Below are 14,197 nucleotides of genomic sequence, written 5' to 3'. Positions count from 1 at the left end.
TACGTTTTTTTCAGCATAATAAGGCAATTTCAATGGAATGGGATGGAATTCCATTATTATAACTGCTTGCACCTAAACTCAGCCCAATTGATCTGCAACTGTATGCTTGTGTTTCGCTCATTGAGTCACAGCTCTTCATTAAAACAAAAAAAATAATTGTGTCTGCTGATCATCTCAGACAAAAGGGACGCTTCTTCTAAGTTCCACAATCATTTATATTAATACAGAATATAACGAATTTTACTCTGTCACTTCTCTCTGAACTGGTGTAGGAGGTGTGTCTTCACCAGAAGAACATTTTCTAAAATTACCTCCTACACCGTGCCCCCGCCTTCCCTTTCCCTTCTGACCCTCGCCTTCACCACCACCACCACCACCTCCACCACTCCACCCTGACTTTCTCTTATCGGACCAGCAGCACTTCAGAGCAACGCCTGGTCTTAACTGAAGCTCTTTCACCTCGCTCGCTCACCTGGAGGGACAGAGATCACCCGCGCCGAAATACAGCCAGGTAAGGAGCACCGACATGTAGAAGGCGATCTGAATTAGTTTGTATTTTTGCAACCTGTTTTAACTGTTATTACTAATGTCGAATTAGTTCAAATGAGTTGTGCTTAAAAATATATATATATATATTATATTAATATTATATATGTATATATATATATATTATATTAATATTATATATGTATATCTGAGACTGGAAAAAATTAATTAAAAAAATATTATTTTGCTGTACATTTTTGTTAGAATTAGATTTTATTATTTGTATTATATGTAATATTGGTTGCTGCAGTTTAACCAGTTTAAGTCTTTAACCATGACTGATATTATTGATGAACTGCTGCTAACTATTAATATTTTATGTATAAATACATGGACTGTTGATTTATATTCACACTTAGATAAAAAAAAAGTTAAAATCTATGTTTATGCATTTTTTTAAAAATAATACTCATTTTTCTATCTTGTATTTTTTTTAGATGTTTTATTAATCTTTAATCTGTATTAACTATTATTGATTGTTTATAAATATTGATATTTGATAAATAAATACATGGACTGCTGATTAATGTGCACAGTTAGATAAAAAAAAAGCTATGTTTTAAAAAAAAAGCTGTGTTCAATAAAACTCATCCTTCTATATTTTATCTGTTATCTATCTTTTATTATTGAAAATCATTTTGTGGCTCGATTTGTTTCCTCAAAATCTTCAAAATTTCTCATAAGAAGTAAGAAATATAACATGACAGTGTTGTGATATAGAAATATTGATATTATTACTGTATTATTACGGCCCAGCCCGTTTTCAAGTGTTTTATTCGTCACATATCGCAAAAATTTGTTAATTAATTAAATATTTTATTACTGTATTACTGACACGTCACATAATAATTTCATAATTTTATGCATTTTATGTTTAAAAGAAACAAGTTTTTTCTGTTACACCAGCTATACACTAGTCCCTCCCATGCCATCCTCTGTGTTTTTTTTTTTCCAAGTTAATCAGACAAGAAAATGCAGCTTGGCATGTTACCATGAAAACCACAAAGCCCTCAGTCCTGATGACTTTGCTGTGTTGGAAAACTTTAAAAACAGTTTTAACTCTGACTGGAGGCTCCTTCCAAAAAAAAAAAAAAAAAAAAGAAAAAAAAGAGAAAAAAACATTGACTTTATCAGTAATGCCATTCTCAAAAATAATAATAATAATAATAATCTGCCATATACTGTAAGTCTCAGTATTTGATGCTTGTGTAGAGTAGGGTTGATAAGATAAGTTATTATAATGACTGGATTTGCAGCTTCACTTCTTCTTCCAAATCTCATGCTGTAGAAAATAAATCGACCTCCTGCCGTGAATTGACATATGATATCTGATGTGTATATTTAATTATTATGATTATTCTACAGTTTGAAGCTGAAGGAGTTTCGAACATGGAGGCGACCGTAGAGTCTCGCTGGGCGTCGTCGTCACTGATGCCGAGCGAGGTTCTGCCCACTTACCCGTCTGACGCCAGTTTTGTGTCTCACGCCGAAGACGACTCGACTTTCTCCAGCATCGAGGCTGAATGTGGCGGCCTGCCTTCTCTGTTCTCTAACGCCGTCCAGAGCCGCGGCACGCCGACATACAGACAGAGCCCTGGTTAGTTGGTGACGCACACACACAACTATTTCTTTTAACAATTTAATGCTGTTTTTTTATACAGTGGATTGAAATGTAAAGTCAAACAACAGATAACTTAAAAAAAAAAATTTTTAACATATGATTTTAAGACAACACCAGTAAGCATTTGAGAGTTAAGTTTCTTCTTCTATGGTCCTACAGAGGTGCTTGCGTTTTACTGGTGGGACTTGAACTCATAACCAAATCTGCTGGTTCATTCTGCTTCTAATGTTTTACATTAGAGCTGTTGAAGAAGAGCAGCGGAAACACCTGCAGTGGCCAAAAAGAGGGTTTATTAATACCCCGAACGTAGCTCTAGCATGCTGGTATTCTTAGACACTTTTCATACTTGGTCTGTTTATGACTCAGCATATTTTACGATCCTCCAAGGGTGTTTTCACATTGAGCCGTTTTTCTAGTATTCTCAGATCGACTCAGCATTTTTTTTCCACTGTGTGTGTGTGAGAGAGAGAGAGAATGTGATCACAACAAATAAGCTCATACGGTTTTCACATATGAAACTTTTTTCTAAATGAACCTTCTTCATTAAGGTTAATCTGCTGCAGATGACCTCGGTGCTTTTACTGTCTCGAATATAATCATGTCCAAAAGGGGATTCTTTCAGATCTGTTCTTTGTTCACACCACAACTTCAGGGACTTCAGATACTGAGAGTTTAAAACGTCGAATTATAGAGAAGGTCATTTTAAATGGTTCAGAAACAGAACTGTAGGGAAAAACAAACAACGAGAAGGAACGTTTTAGTTGGAGTAGGATATGATCCTTTATATCGTAGACCTGTTTGTGATTCTCATGTAAGTGCCCGGCAGGTAAAAGATAATTAACAGTAGTGTAACAGCGCGAAAAACCTACTGAACTGAAAAAAGTATGAAAAAAAAATCTACTTACGTGAAATTCAGAAATGATCTGCAGAAGGATGCCAGTAAATCAGTGGACGAAGTAAATACATTTACATACAAAAACAAACTTTGTTGGTGATTTCCCTTCCTTCTCTCTCTCTCTCTCTCTCTCTCTCTGTCTGTCTGTCTGTGCAGTGCGACAGGTTTACTCCTCTCCTTTTCTAAGTGGCCTGTCCTGGCTGGAAGGCTCCGGCACTCACTCCCTGTCTAGCTCGTACCCGTCGTCCCCTTCCGCCTGGCATGGCGGTACGTTCAGCAGGACCCCGGTGCTCCCCCACAGCTCCTCCGCCTCCTCTCCTTTCCATTCATCCATCCCTCTGTCCTCCATCAGAGCCCCTCGCTCCGAGCTCCACCCACCCGGCCTGGACTGCAAGGATGGTGTGAAAGGCGAGAGGGTCAGTCCTGCGGCGGGCACTGAGGGTGTGGGGGGAGTTTACACCATCAACCACGTCGCCGGCATGTATCCGCACGATCACGGGTCGCCGCAGGCGCACACACACACTCACACACATTCTCTAGGACACTACGGCTCCTACGGCAGCCCAGCTCAGGACTTCGGCGGCGTTGGTCTCTACTCGCCCTCTTCGTTCTCTCCGAAACTACGAGGCAAGATGACTCTCTCTCCCACGGGTGAGAAACGTCTCTCTCTCTCACACACACACACACACACACACACACCCACAGCTACACACACACTTACTGATTCTGATCAGCCAGAATGAATCAGTAGTGACAGTAAAATCATGGTTTTATAAATTAAATATATTCTGGGTTGCTTACATGGTTTGTTAATTGTAAATGCTGGCAAATTGCTACAGTATAAGAGGAATAAAACACTTTGGGTTTATTGAAAAATAATCAACTTTGGGGTGTAACAGTATCTCTGTTCCATCATCATTTATTATTTTCCTTTTATTAATATTTCGCTTTCGGTCTCAGAAACGCGGGAGTGTGTGAACTGCGGAGCCACCGCGACCCCTCTCTGGAGACGTGATGGTACGGGCCACTACCTCTGCAATGCCTGCGGACTGTACCACAAGATGAACGGACAAAACAGACCTCTGATCCGGCCCAGAAAGAGACTGGTACGTCTTTTCAAGTCCGAATTATCAGAGGATGAAGCGCTGATGAGAGCAGGCAATGAATATGCTGTTTAATTGATCTTTAATGGCGGAGTATTTATAATTTATATCTTTCTGTTCTCTTCTCTTTTCACCTTTTGTAGGTTGTGAGTAAGAGGGCAGGGACGCAGTGTGCCAACTGCCAGACGAGCACCACCACGCTGTGGAGACGTAACGCCAGCGGGGAGCCCGTCTGCAACGCTTGTGGGCTTTACTTTAAACTTCACAATGTGAGAGCTCCTCTCTTTTATTCCTCCACGAAGTGAAAAATCCTAGATTTCTGACTTTGCTTAGACAGATAGATAGATCTATAGAGTACGGTATTCATCCCTATACATTAGTCATATCAAGTGGAAACAGATTTTCATTGCAAGATGAGATTAGACACTATAGAGTTCTGGATGTTGCTCGAGTTGTCCCAGTAGTGAGGCTTATAAGGATGTTAATAAGTGTGCTGGGAAAGAAATGAAGAAATGTGAGATAATCTTACAAAGGTCGTGTCACAAGATACTCTAGATGTTCCACAATAATACTAAGACCTCAATTTCTACTTTGTTTTCATTGTTTCCACATAACATATACTCAGAGTTAATCCCAGTTTAGCTTTCACCTGTGTGTTTCGAATCCTAGTGATGCCACAGCCACCTGTACCCAAGCTGGGGTGGGTAGCTCAGTGGTTAAGGCATTGGACTGCTGACCAGAAGGGTTAAATCCAAATCAAAGCTACTGCTGTTGGGCCCTTAAGCAAGACCATTAACCCCCTACTTTGTGCCCCGTCACTTACAGCGTCACTAACCATTTCGAGACGTCTTTGTGCAAAAACCATGATCCCTTCGGTTTGAGTGTGATGCAGCAGGAGCAGCAATGGAAATAGATGATATTGGTTAACTTCCTGACGACGTGTCCGTAATGTCACAAAATGTCAAACACCGTCTGATCAGAAATGTCTATCCAAAGTTGTCCACTCATATTAAAAACATTTCTTACCTGTCAAACCCCTCATCAGGTGAACAGACCCCTGACCATGAAGAAGGACGGAATTCAGACGCGTAACAGGAAGGTGTCGAGTAAGAGCAGGAAGGGGAGGAGGAACGCCGCTATGGAGCTCGAGACGTTCTCGGAACCCTTGAAGGCGTCGGGGTCTGAGCAACCCATCGACGCTTTTTCTCTGGGCGCCTATGGACATGGCGTCCACCCCGCGGGCGCCGGCGCTACGCTCCACGCCCCGTCTCACCTTTCCTACCCGTACCACCCTGCTGCTGCGGCGCTCTTTTCCGGCATGGTGTAACAGAACGAAAAACGGACTCTCCTGGTGTACACACTTGCACAAAGTGAATTCGATTGTTTCCGAGAATTTCCTTTTTTTTTTTTCCTTTTTAAATATCATGTATTGAGTTTCATATTCATTTACGTGTGGAGAGAAATGTGAGAAAATAACAGTGTATTTTATTCATATATGTACGTTATTGTAAAGCAATTTCTTTGCTATAACTTTTGGTCTTACTGATGCTGGTCACTGGCTATACCTTGTGGTGGTGTGAATAAATTGTACAAATGAAGACGCATTTTATTTCTGCAATTCATCATGCAAATGTTGTTTTTCGGATCGATGCACACACAAATACACACACACACACAGACAAATCACTTTCACACTTAGACACAATATAAATAAATGCACCTGGCACAACCAGACGGCAATTTAAATAAAACCGTGTTGCTGAACACGACAAAACTTCCAATGTTTTTTTCCCCTTTTGTGGTTAGGACTGTCAGTAGCTCCATTGTCTGTGCAGAAACTCTAAATTGACGGCAGTGTGGATCTCGAACGGTGTGTACGCAAATCTGCCACTTTCCATAGCGCGGAGGAGGTGTGAGCCTGAGTGATACGTCTGAGCAGATTCAAATCTGTGGCTTTATGGAAACAGTGCATGAGTCAAAAGATCCATTTAGCACATGAAGCACTGAGGACGTTCCAATCCAGTCAGGGTGCAACAACAAAAACCTTGTCATGGATACGTCAGAACAAAGCCGCATTTACAGCACGGAGGCTTGAGTCGATAATACATTTTCATATCCAACGGCCTAACCTTCGTTGCCGCGGTGTGAAAATCCTCTCGCGCTCTTCTGTATTGCGTTACTTCTTTAACAGCAGTTTCTTTCTAGTTTTTCTGCCGCGAGTGAACGTGAAAAACCGTGAGAGCTGTGATTTGATTCTGTACATTATGTTGTTGTAGTTCCTGTTGTAACAGGAAGTTAGGGAGGGAGTGTGTCGAAGGGCTTGACTGAGTTTAAAGATAAGCTACTGTACACCTCATAAGCTGTCTAAAGACACTGTATAATAATAATAATAATAATAATAATAATACAGCCAGATGTGTAGGATTTCTCATTGTCAGTTTTGACCAGTCCTGTCAGGTCCAGCGGTTATTTTGATAATACGTCCTAATAAACTTAGTTAATTATATTTGTCATAAAACAAGGGGTGTTCAAATCAAACAGGGACTTTTGATTGCGCAGAATACCATGACACACTTATGAACTCCCTTCATTTTTCTATATAATCTCCTGTTACACAAATGCACTTACTCCAGCGTTTCACTAGTAGAAAGTTTTCTCAGTATGCCAGAGCCATGATGTGACTGCCTGTCTCATGTCTGAAACCCTGGCCTCCCAGGAACTCCATTAATAGCCCAAAACATGTGGAATTGGTTTGGAGCGAGGTCAGGACTGTACTGTACATGGGAAGTGGCAGTGCAAGTTCCCACAGTCTCTTCTGCGACAAATCTTCTGTCGATTTTCAGGAATCAGACGTTCCACTGACTGAATGTCCACTCGCTGAACGACTGCAGTGAGCTCTGAGCCACCTCGGCCGGGATCTTCACTGACGTATGGACGGCCTTCTTTAAGACATTAGCACTGTTTAACTGTTTTACTGCGGCTTAGAGTCTCATCACCGTACTGTGCTTGAAGTCTTCTGTGAATGTTGACGCATTTACATCTTTATTCACCAGAAATCTCATCACAAGTCCCGCTTTGGCTTGAACACCCCTTGGATTAACAAATTAATCAGTGACCCCGGTAAGTGCCTTGTGAGCAACACTGTTTACTAGTGCTACCTTGAAAAGAAACTGATGATTATTTACAACAACAACAATAATAATACATTATACTGTACTGTCTCATCACATCACACCAGGAGATATTCCCATGCACATTTGTTTCATGTTCTGCAGAATGCAATGTTTCCTTTACAGCATATAGTTAAATTTCTTTGTACAGTGAGCTAAAAATAACATTTATGCAATAAAAAGGCAAACAAACTACTTAATTTGAGGTTTCCATATCTTTATAGTTCCCCAAAAAGGCTTTCAACATGCATAAAAATAGATAACATCTGTTTAAAACAGAAGTAAGGCATTTTTTTACGTAGCTATCTTCAGACATTCATCCTGTACAAATACACCATTAAAAGAAGATAAGCAGTGAACAATCACGACTACGATGACTTGTTGTCCAGTAAACATGAGTTTTATAAAACTCTGCACAGATAATCTTGCCAACATACATTGTCCATTCTTCCAGTACCCAGTACCAAGGACCGCCTGGGGTGTCACTGGGACCGTTTTGTTTTAACAGCCTTATCCAATAAAGGGGTTGTGTAGTTGGTTACACTAGTAAAGAGCCAGAAAGTTAAGTTTTATGTAAATCTACAGATCAGATAACGGCACAGATTAAATCTTCATGCAGGGTCTTGGGAAGTTTATCCCTATATGTTTTTTTTTTCATCCTAGTAACCAAGGAAATAAAACAGATGTCCCATGAAGGCCGATAGATTTGACCTCGTACAATATAACTGCAGTATTTAGATATATTTGGATACAATATCAGAATGAGGTCCATATGATTAGAGACTGTTATGAAGATATTTTTAAACTCCAGCAGTCCCTGTTAGAGTGTTAGAGACCTACATTAGATCTAACCCTCTGCACAGCACAACAGTTTCAGTCTAGTTTATTATTATTGTTTTTAGCTTATCCAGTGCTCATTTCTGACCTCCTGGTTGGCTGATCTGGTAGATGTCTGGGATGATCCGATAATGTACGCTCCCTTCAAGGTTATCGAGAATGTGCAGCTTGTGCTTAGCATGAAAACCATGAATCGGTTATCTTGCTAAAACATATGCTGGTTGTGGGTTGTGGAAGGCCAATGAAGCCTGTCCCATGTGCTCCACCCAGAAGGTGGAAGTGCAACAGGTGTAATATAATGTAAATCTATAATATGTATGAGTGGAAAATTACAATGAATCAAAGTGGGCAGGAATTAAAGAAGTCCTGGTGATGAAAATAAATGATAATTTATTATGGGGCTTTCATGTTCGGGCTTCTTCTTGAGTTTAAAGGACTTGGCTAATGCACTTTAAGTCCACCCTTCACCCAAACCTGCACCTTTTACCCCAGCTTTGGAGTCCACCTCCTATCCTGTGTGTTTCCTGAACAGAATGGGATCAGCTCTGGTCTGCCGCTGGTAAAATAAGGGCTATTTATGTGCGGTCACATAACAGCTTGTTGATGTTGGGAAAAATGTTGTCCTATGTGGATAGAAAGTAGGGAATGGGATACAACTCATCCCACCATTAGTAGATTATACCAGGGTCTTATATGAGTACCCACTGGGCATCACTGGGCACATAAAGGGTGTCTCTGTGGACAAAAACCACCTGAAATGTCCCCTTATGTTGCTGCTGTCCTTGGTCCTGAACTCGCTGCACTTATACCTGTGAATGAAGTCGTGAAGTCTTGGGTTCTAACTAAACTTTCTTTAAAATCATGTAGACTCCATGGACGCCAATGTTTGCCTCACGTCCTTCTAACAAAAAAATGTTAACCACTGAAAAATAATCATGTTTGAGCTAAGGTTTGAGAGAGGGATCGAATACAGGTAAGTGACGGGCTGCTTTTGAAAATGTTCATGGTATTTAAGAGAATTCTGGAATAAATTGCTGAAAGGAGAGGAAGACTGATCTTTAGAGATGGGAGGAAATCGATTTAGTCACATATCGCGTTTTTGTCTGATAGCTCATGTATCCCTGCACAGACTCCAGATTTATAATTTCTTTAATGAATCAATTGATTTTTTTCTTTAATGCTTTAAAAAGTTTATATATGTTTGCATTTGAGGTTGCCAATTCTCTACAAGCATATAGCAGGGTGCACTCTAAACTATTTACACATTGACTGGTGGCATCACATCCTGTGTGACAGGAGCAAATTATTTGTAAAGTTTTTTCAGAATTGTACTAAAATAAAAAAAATAAAATAAAAATAAAATTGGGTCATTAAAAAAATTGCGATACTAATAGAATTGCAATGCAAATCAAACCGGCATTCATCATATCATGGTAATATTGTATTGCTTGATATCTGGTGTTTCCTTTCCATACGATTTCTTTTAAACCTGTTTAAACCTTCCAGTTTCTCATCACTAGGCTGTCCATTATAAATAGCAACTTCCACCAGGTGTGGAGCATCCCAGACTCCATGGACAAACTGTACCAACGTATAAACAACCAGTATACAATTTAAAACCCTGTTTAGATACAGAAGTGTTTTTCCCCCTCATTTCTTCCCCTCAACCCCCTGCCTCCCTCCATCTGTTTTACTCTTTCAGCAACAACCACACAGCTCTGCTCCTCAGGCCTAAACTGGTGCCCCATTGTGCAACGCAGGCAGCTTTTGGTTTTCCGGAGTCACAAAAAAAAAATGCAGAAGGGAAGGAGAGATGCACATGAGGAGGCATCAGTCGATGTCATGTGCCACTATAGGTGTTTTTTTTCTTCTTCGAGGTGCCACGCGTGTCACATCTTATTCTGGTTTCTGTTGCTGGCTTCCTCCATTCAGAGTGCACCGGCTTTATCTGGGCGGCCAAATGAGTGGGAAATGGAACTGAATGACACATGGAGATTAGCAACCACAGGCCAGGTCCGGCGGACGCATGGGCACGACCGTTAGCACTCCCCTCGCTCTGTCAACCCCGCCTGTCTCTCACACACCAAACACACACACATACACATACACTGTCTCTCTCGCTACACACAAACCCACTCACAAACACAAATATGCTCATGCACGGCCATGCAAACTGACATGTGGTGGGTGATTACTTACATCCCTCTCTCTTTTATCCTCTCTGTTGTCTTGGTAAGCAGTCACTCTTTTCTGGCTGTTTGACCTTTTGACCTTTTGTAGCATGCATTGAACTCATCAGTACAAAATAATGACACTGAGCAAATGGATATTACAGTGGAACCTTGGATTACGAGCATAATTCATTCTGGAAGTGGGCTAGTATTTCAAAACACTCAAACCAAATAACATTTTCCCAGAAGAAATAATGGAAACTCAAATTATTTGTTCCACAGCCTAAAAAAATAATTACAAAAAACAATTAACACAAACATAAATTAAAAATAAAACAAATTAACCTGCACTCTACCTTTAAAAAAAAAAAAAAAATCCTGACAGATAGGTGTTTCCATTTGTGCGCGCAGTCATCTCTTTAAAAATCTCTTTAATGACACTCGATTGAGTGACACACTATCGAAATCACTGCTGTAAACTAAAAATAAAACAAATTAACCTGCACTTTACCGTTAAAAAGAATCACGACAGAGCAGTGTTTCTGTGTAGAGCAGAGTGGAAAGAGTGTGTGTATCTGTGAAGGCAAAAGTAGGAGGGGTCTGTGTGTGTGTGTGTGTTTTGTGGCACAGTTGTACAATCACGTGCGCACACTCAGACACTAAGAGCAGACTGAGCCTTGAGCAGAGAGAGAAAATGGATCTTTAACCTCTCTAATGAGACTTGCTTTTGTTTTACACGCGCGCTGTACACACACGCATACAGACACAATATAAAATATGTTTTACACACACACGTAGTTACAGTGTTATAGTAAACAGTACACGCGTGCACGGATGTTGATTATACCAGGGAGAGACATGCACTAAGACCCAACAGGCGAGACGATTACCCACAATTCCACAGAACAAGAGAGAGAAAAACCGTTGGCTCAGTTGTAATCACGTGACCCTCGGTGTCAAAACAAGAAGCGCATGCGTTATACATAATATTCGGTACACGTAAACCAAGACTTGCTCGTTTTCCAAGTCAAAATGTATAAATCTTTGCTCGTCCTGCGGAACAGTCGCAAACCGCATTACTCGCAATCTGAGGTTTTACTGTATATTATTGATCAAATCTTTCAAATGGATCCATTTCTATTATGAATGATAAATTAATCATTTTCGTTGGTCATTTATTTAAAAAAAGGACAACTATTGATGTAGGTGTAGAACTAAATTCAAATTTTATCATTGTCTTTTGCTTAGGTGTTACATTCTTAAACATGTATACATATAACCTAATATTCTCAACATAAGTAAAGTCAGATTACTGTATATAGTGTATCTATAACATAAATTATAATAATAGTTAGTTATAAACACCGTGAATAATCAACATTTTTTAAACTTGGTGCTGGAGTAATTGTCCATGTGATTTTCACTGGTCATGTTTTTCTCTTGGTTTTTTTCCTGGCACTTTTAAAAAACTTACAGTGCACTGCTGCCACCTACTGGACTGAAGGACCCAGGGTTATGGTTGGGCCTTGAATCCTTTGAATAAAGGATGTAGTTCTAAGAAACGATGACATTTCCTGTGTACTTTATCTTTTAGAAACTGCAGCAAGTTGTTTAGTTATATTTATAGTAGCATCCACTCATGCATTTCTTCAAACTGCGGAAATCTCTCACGCACTCTCCGGGGACTGAACTACACACTTTTTCCTTGTCGCTCAGGTGGTTCCTGTACTGCTACTGTACTGTATACAAAGTAACCTTTAAAATAGGAATTTAAAAGCCACAGGTACATCAGTGGGTGCACTTTTTAATGCACACTGCTGTCACAGTACTATTTAAAAGACAAATACTACTGATATAAAACATGTACAGTTTCTACACTTCACTTTATTCATTTATTTAAAGTTTCCTTATACTTAAAAAAGTATTTGCACAATATTTACTAGTTATTATTTTTACAAGAACTTTTTTTGCTCCTTCTTCAACAAGTAATGTTTACAATTTTTTTGCACGACCTCAACTCATTATCACAGAGTATCGCGTTGTCATGTATTGTCGCTCTTGTTCGCACACTTGCACGTGCACTTTATGTTTTCTATTTCCTGTCTTTTTGCATAGTTCGTAGATTCTATTAATTTATGTTGTTAATTAATGTTGTACTGTATGTAGCACCTTGGTTGTCCTGGAGGAACGTTTTTTAGTTTCACCGTGTACTGTATATGGTTGAAATGACAATAAAAACCTTCTTGACTTGACAATAATCACATTACAGGGAAAATGATCGTACAATGAACATTTAATCACCTCACCACCAACACTGAGTTTGCAAACTCACAGGTCTACCGAACGACCTGCAATGGCCTTCAACTCTTCAAACAACTGTTTTTGAGCTTCTGTCTGATGAGACCTCAGTAGGGATATGGATTGACTTATTTAATACAGATCTAGGGTCTGTTTTCTGTGACATGTGATGACATGTGAGTTACATGCAAAAAATTAAAAACCAGGCTGGTACCAAATGAGATCCACACTGTTAAGCAATGACACCAAAAATTATGACATGAAATTATCATACATTTAGGGATTTTTACAAGCACTCATGCTCTTAGTGCGCCAATAATCTAACTAGATCTTTCTAATAATCTGTCTAGCTTTTGGTTGTTAGACAGATGTTTCTCATTCCTCCACACTATCACATTGCTTTAATCATTGATTTTGCCTCTAGACATTTACTGATTCCACCATCTCTTAGGAATTGAGGTAGACATGCATGTGGGCTTTTTTCTGTTCTGGCACCTAGGTGATGGAATGTACTTCGTACAGACGAGTCACTGACAATTTTTAAGTTATGACTAAAGACTTTTTTTAACCCAAATTAATAAGATCTGTTTCTTCACGATTTGGGTAAAAAAAAAAAAAACACCACCACCACCACCCAAAAAAAATAAATAAATAAAAATCCTTTCCAACTGTGTTAATTGAAGGTACTTCTAGTTAGTAACCTAGTGAACCAGGAATGATAAAAACTTCAAAGCACTTATTCAATAAAGGTAGATTGAGGCAAAGCAGGGCAGGAGATGAGACGCTTGTGTGCTACCATTACCTGCGAATGGAGTTTGCAGTCAACTCGCTGCTGTCATATGTGCCGTCGCCGGAGACGCTCTGCAGTCAGAAACCTGGAGGGTTTCAATAGCTATAAGCTCGGCCTGACGCACCCATTTTCTCCGTAGACGACGCTACCTACAGCTGCAGCCAGAAGTTTTGAGAATGACACAAATATTAATTCTGATGTTCCAGTGTTTTTAGATATTTTTGTTAGATGTTTCTATGGTATACTGAAGTATAATTACAAGCAGTACACCAATGTCAAAGCCTGTTATTGACAATTACATTAAGTTTATGCAAAGAGACAATATTTACAGTGTTAGTTCTCCTCTGTCAAGACCTCTGCAATTTGCCCTAGCATGCTGTCAATCAACTTCTGTGCAACATCTTGACTAATGGCAGCCAATTCATAAGCATTGATAAGAGTATTTCTGGGTTTGCCCATCTGGCTCTTTAAACACAAGTTCTCAATGGGATTAAGGCCTGGGGAGTTTCCTGGCCATGGACCCAACATTTCTATGTTTTGTTTCCTGAGCCACTTAGTTATCACTTTTGCCTTATGGCGAGGAGCTCCATCATGCTGGAAAAGGCATTATTCATTTTCAAACTGTTCTTGGATGGTTGGAAAAAGTTGGTCCATTATAGTGAAGAACACTTGTGACACGCTCACATTATGAAATAAAAGCTGATGATGATGCTGTCTACTGTTACATATATATATATATAGACTTATTATTCAGCTTTAATAGACT

The 14,197-nt window shown here is 39.6% G+C and overlaps 1 protein-coding gene across 1 annotated transcript; it reads left to right on the top strand.

The window, feature by feature from the left end:
- Positions 1-335: 335 nt before the first annotated feature.
- gata1b (GATA binding protein 1b) lies at positions 336-5,763 on the top strand. The gene is made up of 6 exons (XM_053504800.1): positions 336-511; positions 1,912-2,143; positions 3,219-3,713; positions 4,023-4,168; positions 4,309-4,434; positions 5,211-5,763. Exons 2-6 carry the CDS (start codon positions 1,936-1,938, stop codon positions 5,490-5,492), a joined length of 1,257 nt encoding a protein of 418 aa, XP_053360775.1. The 5' UTR covers positions 336-511; positions 1,912-1,935; the 3' UTR covers positions 5,493-5,763.
- Positions 5,764-14,197: the final 8,434 nt, after the last annotated feature.

The sequence above is a fragment of the Clarias gariepinus genome, chromosome 9 (assembly GCF_024256425.1).
Source record: "Clarias gariepinus isolate MV-2021 ecotype Netherlands chromosome 9, CGAR_prim_01v2, whole genome shotgun sequence".
In the NCBI taxonomy this organism is placed as follows: domain Eukaryota; kingdom Metazoa; phylum Chordata; class Actinopteri; order Siluriformes; family Clariidae; genus Clarias; species Clarias gariepinus.
The sequence above is the reverse complement of the archived record's forward strand: the minus strand, read 5'-3'. Positions and strand labels throughout refer to the sequence as shown.

Excerpts from the sequence above, each read along its gene's own strand:
- gata1b (XM_053504800.1), top strand. The coding sequence starts at position 1,936 with ATGGAGGCGACCGTAGAGTCTCGCTGGGCGTCGTCGTCACTGATGCCG. Across the intron at positions 3,714-4,022 it reads GATGACTCTCTCTCCCACGG|AAACGCGGGAGTGTGTGAAC; the intron begins GTGAGAAACGTC and ends TTTCGGTCTCAG. Across the intron at positions 4,169-4,308 it reads TCCGGCCCAGAAAGAGACTG|GTTGTGAGTAAGAGGGCAGG; the intron begins GTACGTCTTTTC and ends CACCTTTTGTAG.